Here is a 15,618-nt window from a genome sequence, read left to right as displayed (position 1 = left end):
TCACTCCATCCCCTCCGCGGCTCCACCCCCGCCGCCCCTCGCCCGGCGTCTATTGGCTCGTGGCGGCGGGGAGAGGCGTGTCCCCGGAAGGCGCGGCGGCCAATGGCTCGCGAGCCCTCTCAGCGTCCGCCGGGCGCTGGCGGCGGCGCGGGTGCGGGCGGAGGGCGCGGTGAGCGGGGGGGGGCGTCCGGGGCGGGGGGGCACCGGGGGGGTGCGGAGGGGGGTCCGGGGGTGCGGGGAGGGCCTCGTGGAGGCTGAGGGGCCCCACGGAAAGGGGGGGCTCGTGGGGAGGTGTGCGGGGTCGCCTCCGGGGGCGGCGGGGAGGGGTCCCGGGGGGCAGAGCGGGCCCGTGGGGTGCGGGGGGGGGGGGCGCCTGTGCGAGGAGGGGGGGTCCGTGGGGCTGGGGGTGACCCCTGGCCTGCCCGCACCACCCCGGCCCCGCGGGCAGCCGGTGCTCGCCGGTGCCACGCAGCCCCCGGGATCTGCGGGACCCCCGAGGCCCCCCCCGGGGGGGGGGGGGGGGCACCTGCCGGGGCTGAGCCCCCCCCGCCGCCTCCCACCGCAGCACGCACCATGGTGGAGTACCGGATCCGTCCCTACCGCGAGGAGGACTACGAGGCGGTGCGCGAGGTCTTCGCCGCCGGCATGAGCGAGCACGCGCCGGCGCTGTGCCTGCACGTGCTGCGGCAGCCCTGGGCGCTGCTGGCGCTGGGCTGCACCTTCTGCCTGCTGCTGGCCAGCGCCCGCTCCCTGCTGCTGCCCGTCCTGGCCCTCACCCTGCTGCTGGCGCTGGCCCGGCACCTCCTGGGCTGCGCCTGGAGCACCTACATCGACCGCTGCCTCGGGGACGACCTGCGGGACATCGCGGCTGCCTACGCCGAGAGCGCCGGGGCCCGCTTCTGGGTGGCGGAGGCGGACGAGCGGGTGGTGGGCACGGTGGGGGCGCGGCCGGCCGACGACGGCGCCGACGGGGAGCTGGCCTTGAAGAGGATGTCGGTGCGGAAGGATTACCGGGGCCTGGGCATCGCCACGGCGCTGGGCCGCACCGTGCTGGCCTTCGCGCGGCAGCGCGGCTGCCGGGCCGTGGTGCTCAACACGCTGATGCTGCAGCACGAGGCTCACGCCCTCTACGAGCACCTGGGCTTCCGCCGGCACCGCCGCTACGTCCTGCCCACCGTCTACGGCCGCCTGGCCAACTGCACCATCACCACCTACCGCTACGACCTGTCCGGCGCGCCCTGAGCCTCGCCACGGCCCCTGGGAGGGTGGGCATTGCGCCCCGGCACCGGCACAGCCAGGCACGAGCCCTGCATGGGGCCGAGGGGCACCGGGGGAGCCCGTGCCCGGAGCCCCGCTGTGCTGGCTGTGCCACGGGCTGCTGCCCTTGACCGTGCCCGCCGGCCACGGTGCTGCCGCGGGGCGCTGGGTCCCCCCCGGCTCGTGCCTTGCCATGGAGCGGCGCGGGCGTTGCTTCTCAGGGAGCGTGCTGCACGCAGGGGCGGCACGGGGGGTAGGGACCCCCGTGCCACATGCGGTGGAGGGGTCTGTGGGGCGCAGAGGGGGGGCCAGGGCGGCCGTCTGCAGCCTGCTGGGAGGTGGAGGTGCCACACTGCTCCCCAGTGAGCCCTGCCCGGGGTGGGGTGCAGCCTGCCAGGGGGGGTTCCCGGGGGGAGGCTGTGCCCTGCCTGGCCCTGATGCCTCCGTGTCCCTTGGGGGTACGTGGCTGCCTGAGGGAGACCCCCGGCCACGTCCCCCCCCAGCCACCCCACGGTGCCTGCGGGTCGGGCGCTGCTCCTATATGGGATGGACAAATAAAGGACCGTCCACAGCGCTGGGATGGGTCGTTTTTCCGGCGCTGGCACAGGGTCCCGGGGTGGCCACCCCAGCAGGATGATGGGGGTCACCGGCACCTCAAGGACCCCCGCGGTTTCCCCACGGGAAGGATCCAGCACGGGGCTGGGGGGACAGCACCGACCTGCGCCCATGGGCGACGATGCTACCGCGCTTCCCCCGGCCCCCCTGTGCCAGTGGGCGTCCCTGGGCAAGGGACGGTGGTAAGCCGGTTGCCAGCCGGTTCCCCCGGGTTGAGGACACCCGTTCCTGGGGGCTGGCCGTCCCCAAGAGGTCCTTGTGCCCCCACCTTGGACCCCGGCGGCCTTCGCTCAAGGGATGAAAGGTGACTTGGCCGTAAAACAAGCCTCGGCCCCCCTGGCAGGGAGCCTGGCAGCACCGGGCACCCCGGCTGCCTGCGGTTGGGTCCGGGCAAAGTCCCCCGTGGGGCTGGGCTGGGTGGGTGCCGTGGGGCTCAGCCCCCCCGCAAAGTGGGGTTTGGGGTGGAGGGGGCTGGGGGCTATAGCAGCCCTCAGGGGCTGGCAAAGGGGTTAAATGTGCCTGGACCCCCCCCTCGGTGATGCTTCCCCTGCTGTGGGGGTCCGGTGCCGAAGCATCTCCTCCATTTGGCGGGGACGGGGATCCCGGGCAGTGGCGGGGGACGGGCAGAGCCCGTCCCCCGCCACTGCCCGGGACCCCCGTCCCCACGCAGAAGTGGGCCCCCCCGCCATTCACCCATCCAAGGCTGAGCGTGACCCCGTAACCTTCTCAGGGCTCGGTTTATGGCAGCATCCCGGCATCGGCGGGGGCGGCACTTCCCCTTCGGCGCCTGCGCTTGCTGCGTCCCCGGAGCTGCCATCAGTCCGGGTAAGGGCCAATCTGGGGGTACAGCCCGGTGCTGTCACCAGAGCCCCCCCCCTCCCCAAGCTGGACGAGACCCCCAAGGGTTGCAGAACGATCGGCTGAAGGGAGCCGGCATCTTTCTGCGGCAGCGGTGGGAGCCGCCGGCACAGGCCGGCACTGGGGCTGCGGGAAGCAAAGGCCCCCCCTTCTTTGCAGGAGGGGTTGCCGGACCCCCAGGGTCTGGCGAGGGACCCCCAGGGTCTGGCGAGGGACCCCCCCCGTTTGCCCAGAGGACCCACACAGCTGCGGTCCCCGGTTTGAGGAGCAGCAGAGCCGGTAGCAGCAGGCGGGGGGGGACTGGGGGTTTGCCAAGGGGGGGGTTGTGGGGTGCCGGGACCCCGGGGGGGCTGAGACCACGCTCCCCCTTAGCTCCCAGTAACGAGGCCAGTGCAGGGATTTCGGCAGCTCGGGGCCCCCAACCCCTTCCCTGGGGGTCCCTGTGCTCAGGGTGGCTCAGCCCCCCCACCGCGAGCAGGGGCACAAGTCCACGGGGGTTTCTGTGCCGGTCACCCCCCCCCCCCCCGTGTCCCTTTGCCCTGCTCCCGCCTCTGCCCGGGTTTCCTTGCGCCGCGGCTCCTGGGGAGCCGGCACCGCTGCCGGTGAGTGCCAGGGGTCCCGGGGCTGCTTGGGGAGGGGGGGCAGGCACCCCCAGATCCTCCTGATCTTCCCTTTGTCCCCCCCCAGGCCCCGCTCCCCCCTCCTGGGTGTCCCAGCCCAAACCCGCTCCCTGCAGCCTGGGGTGGGGGTTTGTGTGAATCCCTGAGGCCCCGTCAAGGGGGAGTTGGGACCCCCCAACCCGCTGCACCCCTGCCTTCACAGGGACCCCCCCATGTGGGACCGGCCCCGGCACAGCCACTGCTCCAGCCCGGGGGGAAGCGGGGAATACCGGGATGAGACGGGCGATGCTTGAGGTGTTCATGGGATCCCCAAGGGGAAAGAGGGGTGTGGGAGGAGGAGTGGGGCGGTGGGGGGGGGGCAGGAACCCCACAAGGGGCCGGGGGCTGGGATTCCCAGACGCCCACCCCAGGCGAGGCTGGTGATGGTGATTTTTAAGTGAGAAGAGGGTAATTACGCCGGCCGGGTGATGCAGAGCTCAGGCTGGTGCCCGCCGACGGGAGCTAACGCGGCTGCGCAGTGCTCGGGCAGCGATTCCTGCCTGTTCGCCGGCCGTGCCGTCCCCGGCGATGGGCTCTGGGGATACTCTGGGGGTCCCCGTCTGAGGCGGGCACTGCCCTGAGCCCCCCGTGCTGCACCGCAGGTGCCGGCAGCCCATGGCGTCCTACCGCATCCGGCAGTACCGCGACCAGGACTACGACGTCGTGCGGACCCTCTTCGCCCGTGGCATCTTGGAGCACGCGCCGGCCGGCTACCGCCACGTCCTGCGCTCGGTGCGGGCGCAGCTGGGGCTGCTGGTCCTCTTCGTGGCGGTGCGGGCAGCCGCCGGCTACTGGGTGCTGGGGCTGGGGGCCGTGGCGCTGGCGCTGGTGGCTACCTGGCTCCTGGTCCGCTCCTTCAGCACCTCCTACGTGTGCCAGGCGCTGAGCACCGACCTCTGCGACATCCCCACCAGCTACCTGCGGGCGCCCGACTCCTGCTTCTGGGTGGCGGAGGCCGGGGGGGCCGTGGTGGGCATGGTGGCCGTGGCACCGCCGCAGGATCCGGCCGAGAGAGGGGGGGCCCTGGAGCTGAAGCGAATGTCGGTCAGCAAGGACTACCGGGGCCGGGGCATCTCCAAAGCGCTCTGCGGGGAGGTGCTGCGCTTCGCCCGGGCGCGGGGGTACGGGGCGGTGGTCCTCTCCACCTCCATGGTGCAGGTGGCGGCCCAGCGGCTCTACGAGGGGCAGGGCTTCAGGAAGGTGGGCGCCTTCAGCCCCTCGCTGCTCGGCCGCCTCCTCTGCTTCCAGATCTTCCACTACCGCTACGACCTGCCCGGCCGCACCGCAGCCCCGCCGCACTAGGCACTGCCATGGCACCCCGACCCCGGCACGTGAGGCACCGCCGCGGCACCCCTGACCCCAGCCCCGGCACGTGAGGCACCACCGCAGCACCCCTGACACCGGCCCTGGCACGCTCAGCACCGCTGCAGCATCCCCGGCCCGCGAGGCACCACCACGGCACCCCTGACCGCGGCACGCCTGGCACCGCCGTGGCACCCGGATGGGGTCGGCAGCGGGGGACGGGGGCTGCGCCGGGCCGGGCCGCCGGGGCCTTTCCTAGTTTTCTAGAAGCGAGAAATAAAGAGAGACCGTCGGGAAAGCCGCGTGGGGTGTGTACGTGGCTGCGCGTGCATGCGCGTGCACGGTGCGAGTCTGTGCGGCGCGCCTGCGCGTTGCGTGCCTGCGCGCGTGCACGTGGCCGCGTACGTGTCTGCATACGTGCATGCGAGTTTGCACAGGTGCATGCGAGTTTGCACACATGCGTGTGAGTCCGCACACGTGCGCGTCTCTGCGCCTGCCTGCACACGCGTGTGCACGTGCCGCCGCCGCGTGTGCCTGCGCACGCCTGCCAGCCCCGCTCCCCCCGGCCTCCCCCGCCCCCCGCCCGGCCGTGGGGCCGCGGATAACGCGGACGATGCCACCGGACCGGCGGTGCCCGCTCTGCCCCCGGGAAGGGCCCGGAGCTGCCCCAGAGGCACCGCGGGGGACGTGGGGGGACAGGGCCGCCCCGGGCAGAAGGACCCCCGTGCTGGGGACAGGGGGGAGCAGGGATCCCCGGGGTGCTGGGGGGTCATCCTGGGATGGCGGCGGGGGACACCGCGGGGGCAGGGGACACCCCCGGGGGCAGGGGACACCCCCGGGGAGAGGGGACACCGGGAGCGGGCCCGCGGCCGTGCCCTCACTGAAGATGGCGGCGGCGCCGACCCGTCGTGCCCTCACTCAAGATGGCGGCGGTTCTCCCCCACCCTACCCCGCGGTGCCCTCACTCAATATGGCGGCGGCCGAGTCGGCGTCGCGGCGGGGCGGGGCGGGCGGAAGCGCAGGCAGAAGCGCAGGTAGAGGCGGCGGCGCCGGCAGCGCCCGGTTCGGCCCGTCCCGTCCCGGCACCATGGACTGTTACACGGCCAACTGGAACCCGCTGGGCGAGGAGGCCTTCTACCGGTGAGGGGCGGCGGGGGGCGAGAGGCAGCGCCTCCCCGGGGCCGGCCGGGGGCTCCCGGGGCTGGTCGGGGGGGTGCTGGGGCCGCCCGCGGGCCTTGGGGCTGCTCGGGGGTTCTCAGGGTGGTGGGGGGCCCTGGGGCTGGCTGGGGGGTCGCAGGGCTGGTCGGCGGGTCGCGGGGCAGCCGTGGGTTTGGGGCTGGCTGGGGGTTCCCCGGGCCGCGCAGGGGGTGGGCACCGTCCCTCGCCCCCCAGTCCCTCGGTCTGCCGCCTGTCCATCCATCTGTCTGTCCATCGCCTGTAGGAAGTTCGAGCTGTACACCATGGAGTGGAGCCTGAAGGAGGACCTGCGGGACTGCCTGGTGGCAGCCGCCCCGTACGGGGGGCCCATAGGTAGGGCTGGGCCCCGGCCCCCCGGGACCCTGCGCTGGGGCAGGAGCCACGGGACGGGGGCTGTCCTGGCCCCCCCATGGTGACGGCAGCGGGGCTGCGGCTCAGATGGGCTGTCCCATCGCACCCGCAGCTCTGCTGAAGAACAACGCCCGGAAGGAGAAATCCCCCAGCGCCCGGCCGCTGCTGGAGATCTACTCAGCCTCAGGGCTTCTCCTGGCCAGCATCCCGGTGAGCTGCCCCTGGGTCGGCCGCCCCCTCCGTTAAGCTGCGCCTCAGGTGCTCTGTGGAGGTCTGTGATGTGCCAGAGAGCTTGGGATAGTCCCAGCTGCCCCTCGGAGGATGCCAGAGGCTGTAGTGATAAGCCCACGGGCCGGGGGGCTGTGGAAGGGCTCGCAGCTCTAGTCTCTCCACAGGGAAGCAGGATGCTGCCGTGTGTCCTCGGCACCCTAAGCTCTCCGGGGTGATGGCTCAGTGCAGCTCCTGCAGCCCCTGAAAGCTTTGGAGAAGTTGCTCGGGAATGGTGGCGTGTGCGAGGGGGGAACAGGGAGAGCTGTAGGGAGAGGAAAGCTGCCCGGTCCTGGGAGAAGGGAGCTGCAGCGTTGGTGCCGCAGGAGCATCCTGCCTTCCCCGTGTCCGGGGCTGGGGCGGACGCAGGGCAGTGATGATGTGGAGGGACAGGGAAAGCTGCCGCAACCACGGGGCCCTGCAGAGCTGGGGCAGCCGGGGCCATCAGAGCTGCGGATGCCCAACCATGGCCGTTGGCTTCACATATGTCTCCTGGAGGGATGTCTCTGGGGCTGGGCCGGCTGGGAGGTGAGCAGCCCTGTGGTGCGCTCACGTGTCTCCTGCCCGCAGTGGAAGAGTGGCCAGCTGGTGCAGCTGGGCTGGACGGCCAGCGAGGACCTGCTTTGCATCCAGGAGGACGGCACTGTTCTCGTCTACAACCTTTTCTGCGAGTTCAAGCGCCACTTCAGCATGGGCAACGTGAGTGAGGCAGGACGGGAAGCTCAAGAGATGCCCAGGGTTGGGTTTGTGCGATGGAGAAGTGAAATGCTGCAAGGTCTCCCTGAGTGCTCCCCCAGCCCCGCGGGGCACAGTGGGAAGCTTGGGGCTCTCCCAGCCTCCCTGCAGGGCTGCCTGCCTTTGGGAATGAGCTGGCAACCATCCCTGTGGCCCCTGGGGCCAGAATGATCCCCTCTTCACTGCAGGAGCAAGGCCTGCCTGAGCTGGGACACCTGCCAGTAGTGCAGCACGGGGCTGGGCTCGCTCCTCCCCGGGGTGGTTTTGTTCCCAGAGCAGCGGCAGCACGGTGCCGAGCCCCAGCTGCCTCGGCCCGGGCCCAGCTCTCTCTCCGTGGCACAGGAGGTGCTGCAGAACCACGTGCTGGAGGCGAAGGTCTTCCACACAGAGTATGGCACCGGCGTGGCCATCCTCACCGGGGCGCACCGTTTCTCCCTGACCACCAACATCGATGACCTGAAGCTGCGCAGGATGCCCGAGGTTCCCGGTGCGTCCCCTCCCCGCTGCCCCTCGCTCCGGCCGGGCGCGGGGGCCTGACGCTGGTCCCCGGCAGGTCTGCAGAAGCCGCCCTCCTGCTGGGCTGTGCTGTCCCAGGACAGAGTCACCATCGTCCTGCTGGCAGTCGGACAGGACCTCTACCTCCTGGACAACACCTCCTGCTCCGTGGTGGTGAGGGAGCCGTGGCGGGTGTCCGCGGGGAGCAGGGCGGTCTGCAGCCCCCTGCACTCACTGGCAGGACCTCCCCTGTCTCCTGCTGTCCCACGGGGCTGCTCTCCAGCCTCCAGCACTCGCTGGCAGGTCCTTCCCCCCGCTGTCCCCCGGGCAGGGACATCTGTCCCCATCCTGGCCAGGGGCAAAGGGTTGAGGGTGGAGCAGGCGCAGGGTGGGAAGGGACACCCCCGCTCTGACCAGTTCCCAGCCCCTTACGCAGTGTTGGTGCCGGTGTGCGGCACATCCCGTGTCCCCAGAGTGTGCCCCCCAGGTGTGACCCCCTCCCTTTCCCTCTCCCAGACCCCCCCTGGCATGAGCCCCTCCGCCGGCGCCTACCTGCAGATGGCCGTGTCCTTCAACTACCGCTGCCTGGCGCTCTTCACCGACACCGGCTACATCTGGATGGGGCTGGCCACGCTGAAGGTGAGCGTCTCCCTTCCCTCCCTGTCACAGGGCATTGGGGTGTCAGCCCACCCCTCCTCTCCGCGTCTGGCAGACAGATCCGGCAGGGTGGGGTGTCCACGCAGGTTCCCTCGAGGTCCCTGTGGACTCGGGTCTGCAGGTCAGCCTCGCCGCCGTCCGCAGGCGTCTGCACTCCTGTCCTCGGGAGATCCACCCTCTTCTGCTCTTCACCTGATTTACACCTTACTCCCCACTTTTACTATTTCTGAACCTACCCTTTTACTGGCCTTGCACTTCCCTTTCTCTGTCCAAACCGCCCCCCCTCCCCAGATAAACAACCCACCACTAATTACGTTTTCCCCACCGGTCACAGTTCTGTTACATCTGTACCCAAACTTGGTGGTTCTAGTACTGTTTCTTGGGTAGTTTCAGCCTTATTGCCACTGCTGGCGGAGTCACTTCGGCGAGGGCGCCTTGCTTGCGAGTCTTGATTCTGCCCTGCAGATTCCCCCACGCTGTGGGGCTCGTGCTGGTGAGGTGCTGGTTTCCTTCCATGCCCTCCGAAACCAATCCTTCTCCTTTTGCCTTCGTTCGCTTACCGGGTCTCAGTCGAGCGCAAGCAGCTTCTTGCTCTGTGTGCAGGCAAGCTGTGTGCTGCAGCAATGGAGGAGTGTTTCTCGTGCTCACACAGCGTCCTCTCCCTTCAGCTGCGTCAGCTGCAGCCCTGGCTGCTTCCAGAGCTAGAGATGGGGCCGGGTGCTGCCGCGGGACCCACTCACAGTGCAGCACCCACGCTCCCAGTGCCCAACACAGCCTGGTCTGCGCTGCTCATCCCCCAGCAGCTCCCCTCAGCGCGTGGCCCCGGCAGCACAGGCGATGCCATCCGTCCCTGTGCCGCCGTCCCCCTGACCCAGCTCTCTCCTGCCGCAGGAGAAGCTCTGCGAGTTCAACAGCAGCATCCGATCTCCGCCCAAGCAGATGGTTTGGTGAGTGGCCTCCCTGCCAGCCCCCTCTGCCCCTGGCCGTGCCCACCCGCGCTTCTCCGCTACCCTGAGCCTTTGCCGGGGTCCGCTCGGCTCTGCGGCCACCCCGCTGCCTCCCTGGGACAAGCGGGGACCCTCTTGCGTCCCTGCTGCAGGCGTGGGGGCTGCAGCTGGGCCGGGGTTAAGCCAGGACTGGGGCTCCCTGGCAGGTGCATGCGTCCCCGGAGCCGGCAGCGTGCTGTGGTGATGGCCTGGGACCGGCAGCTGATGGTGGCAGGGAACTCCACGGAGTGCATCCAGTATCCTTTGGGGAAGAGGTGTCATTTCTGAAGGTCGGCCCAAACTACGGGCCTCCTTGGGCCACCGCCGTCTCTGTCTTGGGCGAGGGGGGCTCCAGGAACACCAGTGGTGTCAGCGGCCCCCCAGGACAGCCAGAGGAGGCTGAGCTTGTTCCTCTCCTCTGTAGTTTTGTCACTGTCTCCCCTGCCCGGCCCCAGCCAACACGGTCCTGTACAGCAGCGAAAACCCCTCCTGTCTACTCCCCCACACCGGCCCTTGCCCCCCTTCCCCAAGCTTTCCTGCTGAGGGGATCCTGCTCCACCTCAGCTGCGAGAGCAGCGCTGGTGCTGGGAGCCACCAAAGTCCCCGTGCTGGGAGTGCTGTCCCTGCCGAGGTCCTGTCCCAGTTCCCCAAGTGCGAAGGCTGCCGTGGGTGGGGGGATTCCTGTCCCTCCCAAGTGCTGACCCTGTGTCCTGCTGCCTCTCCGTGGGAAGTGGGGGGACGGGGCTCCAGGGGGTCGCTCCTTGGCATCGCTGCAGCTGGCCCACAGCAGGGCTGGGCTGGGCTGCACCCAGAACCCCTTTCTTCCCGCGAGCCCTTAGCTGGGAGCGCAGGTTTGTCCTGGATGAGGACTCCTACCTGGTGCCAGAGCTGGACGGGGTACGAATCTTGTCTCGCACCTCCCACGAGTTCCTGCACGAGATCCCAGGTGAGATGGAGCCGGGTGGTGAGGCTGCGTGGTCCCTCCTGCACTGCTCTGCGCCCAGGACACGGCCCGTGACCGTGCCCAGCTCTGTGTGTGAGGGTCCGGCCTGCCCAGCCCTTTCTGGAGGCTCAGGGGGTGGTGACAGTCCCGCAGTGGAGTAGAGCCGTGCCCCGAGCCCCACCAGCCAGATCTAGTGCAGGGCTCTGATCCCAGTCCCTCGCCTGGCCCTGGGTTCCCTCCTTCCCCAGCACCGTGCCGGTTCTGGTCCCCTCCTTTGCCAGCTCTGCCGAGCCCCTGTGTCGTGAGCGGGGGCCCTGCAAGCTGCCCCCTCCCTCCTGCGGCCAGAGCCCCTGTGCTTTCAGCTGAGGCCTGGCACAGCTCGGCACGTCTATTCCTCACCTCCCGCGCTGCTGCCACCCTCGTGCTTCCAGAGCGGAGCTGCCCGGGAGCTGCCGTGGCTCTGTTGGGGGGAATAGCTCCTCGGGATGCACGTGTCCTGGCAGCTGCCTCCATCTCTTGCACCCTTGGGTCGGTGTTCACTGGGTGCTGCAGTCGCGAGGGCTGGAAGAGCGGCCCCGTGCTGTCCGTCGACACAGCTCTGCCCAGCTCCTCGGGTCGGCGGTGGCCGGCAATGCCCCAGGGGTCCCAGCGCTGCAGGCAGGGGTGGTGGGGAGCAGGTTGCAGCGGGTGCAGGTGATGCGCCTGGGCTGCGGCAGCCTCTCACGGGGTTTTTTTCCCCCATCTGCAGAGGCCAGCCAGGAGATCTTCAAGATCGCCTCCATGGCCCCGGGGGCACTTCTGCTGGAGGCGCAGAAGGAGTACGAGGTACGGCCCGCTGCCCCGCTCTGGGTCCTCCCTGTCCCTGAGGAGGTTGGGGTGGTTCTGATGCAAACTGCTGCCAGCGTTATCGCGCGGTGATGGGAAGGGGGAGAGCCTGGAAGTCCCTGCCGGGGCCAAGGGCTCCCTTGGCCCCCGGTCCCAGGGGTGCTGGGGCTTCCAGGGCTCACCCTGGCTGGTGAGCACCCCACCGCTCTCCCCACGGGCTGCGCTCCCCTGCAGAAGGAGAGCCAGAAGGCAGACGAGTACCTGCGGGAGATCAAGGACCAGAAGCTGCTCCCGGAGGCGGTGAGCCAGTGCATCGAGGCAGCTGGCTACGAGCACGAGCCGGACACCCAGAAGTCGCTGCTGAGGGTGAGCGAGGCGCAGGGAGGCTTTGGCTGCAGCTGGAAGTGTCTCCCTCCTGTCTGGCGGTCCTGCTGTGGCCGGCACAGCCCCAGTGCCGCACGCCTCTTCCCACAGGCAGCCTCCTTTGGGAAGTGCTTCATCGACAAGTTCCCCCCGGAGAACTTCGTGCGCATGTGCCAGGACTTGCGGGTGCTCAACGCCATCCGGGACTACCAGATTGGCATCCCCCTCACCTTCACCCAGTATCCTCCATGGGACGGTGCATGAGTGATGACCCCGGGGCGGGCGCAGGATCTGCCCCAGGCAGGATCAGTGCTGTTTGGGGCTCCAGGCCCTGCTGGGGTGGAGCGAGATGGGGAGGAGAGAGCTGCAGAGCTGCTTAGCTGCCGGCCCCGCAGGGTTCGGGCCCCAGCTGTGCCCTGGGCCCCATGGCAGGGGTGTGTAGCTGAGGCCTCTACGCTCATCACACCCCGCAGAGCTGACCTGCAGTGCTCGCAGAGCCAAGCTGGCCCTATAGCCATATGCGCCGGGGCCGGCCCAGCTGGCTCGGGGCTGCTGTCGGGAGCAGGGCGGGCACCTACTATGCGTTGCCTGTGCTCCACGGGCTTTTGTGGTCCCTTGACTGTCCCCACAGATACAAGCGGCTCACCATCGAGGTCCTGCTGGACAGGTAAGGGTTCCCATGAGCTGGACGTGACAGCCCCGTCCCCGAGCAGCCTGGGCCGAGGCAGTGTCTGGCTACACTGCAATCCCCATCCCCATGGTCTCTGTCCCCCCGGGCCGGGCGCTGAGTGAGCTCAGGACCCCCGCGAGGCCGGTCCAGCTGCTCGACTCCTCGGACCCGTGTGGGGCCGTGCCGCTGACCCGCTGTGTGCCACACCAGGCTGGTCCTGCGGCGGCTCTACCCTCTGGCCATCAGGATCTGCGAGTACCTGCGCCTCTCGGAGATCCAGGGTGTCAGCCGCATCCTGGCCCACTGGGCCTGCTACAAGGTAAGGAGGCAGCTCGGAGCGCTCTGCCCGGCCGGGGCTGTGTGGAGACCCCTCCGCTCGCACCCTTCCAGGTGCAGCAGAAGGACAAGTCCGACGAGGAGGTGGCCCATGCCATCAACCAGAAGCTGGGCGATACGCCGGGCATCTCCTACTCCGAGATTGCCGCCCGGGCTTACGACTGCGGCAGGACGGAGCTGGCCATCAAGGTCTCTTGGCTGGGGTTGTGGCGTGTCTGGCTGGGCGGTGGGATGGCTGGGAGGGTCACACGTGGTGGCCACGGTCTTGATAACCTCTCTGCCGCCTGCAGCTGCTGGAGTATGAGCCGCGCTCTGGGGAGCAGGTCCCACTGCTGCTGAAGATGAAGCGGAGCAAGCTGGCCCTCAGCAAAGCCATCGAGAGTGGGGACACTGACCTGGGTAAGGGTCAGGGCCAGGGCTGGGCAGAGGAGGGGCTCTGTAGAGGAGGAGAGGGATTTGGGTCTGGGGGAGCCTGTTTGTGGCTTTGTGCCTTGTGGGATGAGGGTGGCGGGATCTGCTTGATCCCTGTGGAGCAGTGCTCGCTCCCCTCCCAGCGCTGCTCCCTGGGGCCGGCCGTGCAGGGGGCAGGGTCCCCGTCCCCCAGCTCCTGAACCACACACTCTGCCCCAGTCTACACCGTCGTGCTCCACCTGAAGAACGAGCTGAATCGCGGCACCTTCTTCATGACGCTGCAGAACCAGCCGGTGGCCCTGAGCCTGTACCGCCAGGTAGGGGCTGCCACCGCACGCCTGGCCCCGGGAGCCACCGTGGTGTCCGTCCCCACATGCCCTAACCCCCCCGTTGCTCCCCAGTTCTGCAAGCACCAGGAGCGGGAGACGCTGAAGGACCTGTACAACCAGGACGACAATCACCAGGAGCTCGGCAACTTCCACGTCCACTCCAGCTACTCGGAGAAGGTCTGTGCCTGGCAGCGGCAGGAGGAGCGGGGAGGAAGGGCTGGCGGGCTCCGGGCTGGCTCCTCATCGCCCAGGGAGCGGTGTGGCCGGGGAGAGGCAGTGTGGTGGGGCAGGGGTGGGCTCCAGGTGTGGGAAGGGAGCTCCCCACCTCGTACCCAAGGGCCGTTGTCCCCTCGGGGCTCTGTGCTAGCAGACACCCAGCCCGTCCTGCGTGTGCTGGGGAGGTCAGGATCCCACCCAGGGCTAGGGAGGGCCCAGCCCTCTGCCCGTCTCTGGGGATCGACAAAAAGCATGGCAGAAACGGAGGTTCGCCTTGGCCGTGTCTCGGCACCAGACACCCGTCCTGCCCCGCCTGGGGGGCTCTGAGGGTGCTGCCCTGTCCCTGCAGCGTGGCATCCGTGCTGGCAGGGTGTGAAGTGGCCGTGCTCTCTGTCCCCAGCGCATCGAAGGGCGAGTAGGAGCTCTGCAGAACGCCCTGGACGAGTACTACAAAGCCAAGAACGAGTTTGCTGCCAAAGTGAGTGCGGTCAGGGCCGGGGAGGTGCCATGGGGCATTACCGGTGGGCACAGGGCTTCGGCTGGGCCACCTCCGCTTGACGTGGCACCACCGGTCCCCCTGCCCTGCTCCGTGGCTGAGGCTGGCTGGGCTCCTGCCATTGCTTGCTGGGGCAAGGACCTTCTGGGCCCCATGGGCAGAGCTGGGACGGGGACCCTTTAGGCTGGCGCTTTGCTCCCCAGGCCACAGAGGATCAGATCAAACTCCTGCGGCTCCAGCGGCACCTCCAGGAGGACTTTGACAAGCCCTATCTCGACCTCTCGCTGCACGACACCGTCTCCAACCTCATCCTGGACGGCCACCACAAGCGAGCCGAGCAGCTCTACCGCGAGTTCAAGATCCCTGACAAGAGGTTGGTCCCAGGGGGGGGCTTCTCTGTGCAGCCCCGGGGGCTCACCCTGGGCAGGAGCCGTGCCGGGGGGGCTGCTAGAGGACCCAGCTTGATGTGTGTCCCCAGGTACTGGTGGCTGAAGATCAGCGCCCTGGCCAACCGCGGGGACTGGGAGGAGATGGAGAAGTTCTCCAAGAGCAAGAAGTCACCCATCGGCTACCTGGTAAGAGATTTCCATGCTGGAAGGGGGCCAGCCCTGCCCCGTGGGTGGCTGTGGGGCTGGGCCGTGCTGTGGGGCAGCAGGAGGGCACTGCATGGAGCAGCCCGGGCAGGCTCACGTGGGGCAAGGGCTGAAGCCGGAGGGGGCCCAGTAGCCAGCCCCCCGCCCTCTCACCCCGCTTCTCTCCTCTCCAGCCCTTCGTGGAGATCTCGGTGAAGCACCACAACCGTTACGAGGCCAAGAAGTACGCGCCCCGCGTGACAGCCGAACAGCGCGTCAAGGCCTTCGTCCTGGTGGGGTGCGTCGGCTCGGCCCCAGCCTGGGGGTGGCTGGGGGGCAGCTGGGGGTGCACAGGGCAGAGCCCCCAGGAGCAGCTATGTTCCTCATGCAGCGTGGCTGGGGATTTGGGGGTCTTGGGGTGAACCAGGGATGGATGAGACCCCCCGGGAGCACATGGGTGGTGCTGGGGGGGCACACGGAGCCTCGTCCTCAGCAGCCGGTGAGGGCTGTGTGGGGTACCTGCCCGTGGGAGCTGGTGCCTCCAGGATGGGGGGGAATGGTGGCTGGGGGGGCTGGGGCTGCCACCCCCCGCCTCGCCCCGTGCCCCCCCCCCAGCTCCCCCGCTCTGCCGCAGGGACCTGGACCAGGCGGCCGATGCTGCCATCGAGCACAAGAACGAGACGGAGATGAACTTCGTCCTTTCCAAGTGCACCGCCAGCACCGACGCCGCCGTGGCGGAGAAGCTGAACCGGGCCCGAGCCCAGCTCCTGAAGAAGTGAGCCCCGGGGGGGGCACGACACCCTGCCCTGGGCCCCTGCCCACCGTGCGCTCCCGGGGGGGCTCCAGCCCCCTGTCCTGCCGCTGGGACCACTCCGGGCTTCTCCGCCCTGGCCCCCCACCCCAGGCTGCTGCTCCTCCGGCCCCCCCACGCCTTCGCCTTGCTGTGGGGACGAGGGCAGGGTGGCGGAGGTCTTCCTCGCCGGCTGCGAAGCGCGGCAGCGGGACCCCCCAGCGCCTGTGTGGCCCCCACCCCACGGGGGGCCCCCCTCGCCCTATGGCCACCTTCCTTCTTCAATAA

General features: G+C 69.5%; 3 protein-coding genes across 4 annotated transcripts; all 3 read left to right on the top strand.

Moving 5' to 3' along the window:
* The first annotated feature begins 153 nt into the window (after nt 1–153).
* LOC132317046 (probable N-acetyltransferase camello) lies at nt 154–1,242 on the top strand. Its single transcript, XM_059817834.1, has 2 exons — nt 154–169; nt 566–1,242. The coding sequence occupies exon 2, from the start codon at nt 574–576 to the stop codon at nt 1,240–1,242; it is 669 nt and encodes a 222-aa protein (XP_059673817.1). The 5' UTR covers nt 154–169; nt 566–573.
* A 2,762-nt stretch (nt 1,243–4,004) lies between these two features.
* Nucleotides 4,005–4,691, top strand: LOC132317045 (probable N-acetyltransferase CML5). The gene has a single exon (XM_059817833.1). The coding sequence runs from the start codon at nt 4,005–4,007 to the stop codon at nt 4,689–4,691; it is 687 nt and encodes a 228-aa protein (XP_059673816.1).
* Nucleotides 4,692–5,750: 1,059 nt separating this feature from the next.
* Nucleotides 5,751–15,337, top strand: VPS16 (VPS16 core subunit of CORVET and HOPS complexes). Of its 2 annotated transcripts, XM_059817789.1 has the most exons (24): nt 5,751–5,831; nt 6,133–6,221; nt 6,352–6,449; nt 7,077–7,205; nt 7,584–7,728; nt 7,795–7,910; nt 8,253–8,375; nt 9,285–9,340; nt 9,547–9,636; nt 10,231–10,325; nt 11,071–11,147; nt 11,382–11,513; nt 11,622–11,749; nt 12,142–12,177; nt 12,391–12,499; nt 12,571–12,705; nt 12,807–12,915; nt 13,147–13,244; nt 13,329–13,433; nt 13,873–13,950; nt 14,172–14,341; nt 14,447–14,543; nt 14,735–14,838; nt 15,175–15,337. In XM_059817789.1, the coding sequence occupies exons 1-24, from the start codon at nt 5,779–5,781 to the stop codon at nt 15,317–15,319; spliced, it is 2,517 nt and encodes an 838-aa protein (XP_059673772.1). In that variant the 5' UTR covers nt 5,751–5,778; the 3' UTR covers nt 15,320–15,337. The 2 variants fall into 2 exon arrangements, with proteins under 2 accessions (XP_059673772.1, XP_059673773.1); XM_059817790.1 differs by lacking the exons at nt 10,231–10,325; nt 11,071–11,147; nt 11,382–11,513; nt 11,622–11,749.
* Nucleotides 15,338–15,618: the final 281 nt, after the last annotated feature.

The sequence above is a fragment of the Gavia stellata genome, chromosome 5 (assembly GCF_030936135.1).
Source record: "Gavia stellata isolate bGavSte3 chromosome 5, bGavSte3.hap2, whole genome shotgun sequence".
Classification (NCBI taxonomy): Eukaryota; Metazoa; Chordata; class Aves; order Gaviiformes; family Gaviidae; genus Gavia; species Gavia stellata.
Note: the sequence above shows the minus strand (reverse complement) of the source record. Positions and strands in the feature narration are given on the sequence as shown.

Excerpts from the sequence above, each read along its gene's own strand:
- LOC132317046 (XM_059817834.1), top strand. The coding sequence starts at position 574 with ATGGTGGAGTACCGGATCCGTCCCTACCGCGAGGAGGACTACGAGGCG.
- VPS16 (XM_059817789.1), top strand. The coding sequence starts at position 5,779 with ATGGACTGTTACACGGCCAACTGGAACCCGCTGGGCGAGGAGGCCTTC. Across the intron at positions 11,148-11,381 it reads AGGCGCAGAAGGAGTACGAG|AAGGAGAGCCAGAAGGCAGA; the intron begins GTACGGCCCGCT and ends GCTCCCCTGCAG. Across the intron at positions 11,750-12,141 it reads ATCCCCCTCACCTTCACCCA|ATACAAGCGGCTCACCATCG; the intron begins GTATCCTCCATG and ends CTGTCCCCACAG.
- LOC132317045 (XM_059817833.1), top strand. The coding sequence starts at position 4,005 with ATGGCGTCCTACCGCATCCGGCAGTACCGCGACCAGGACTACGACGTC.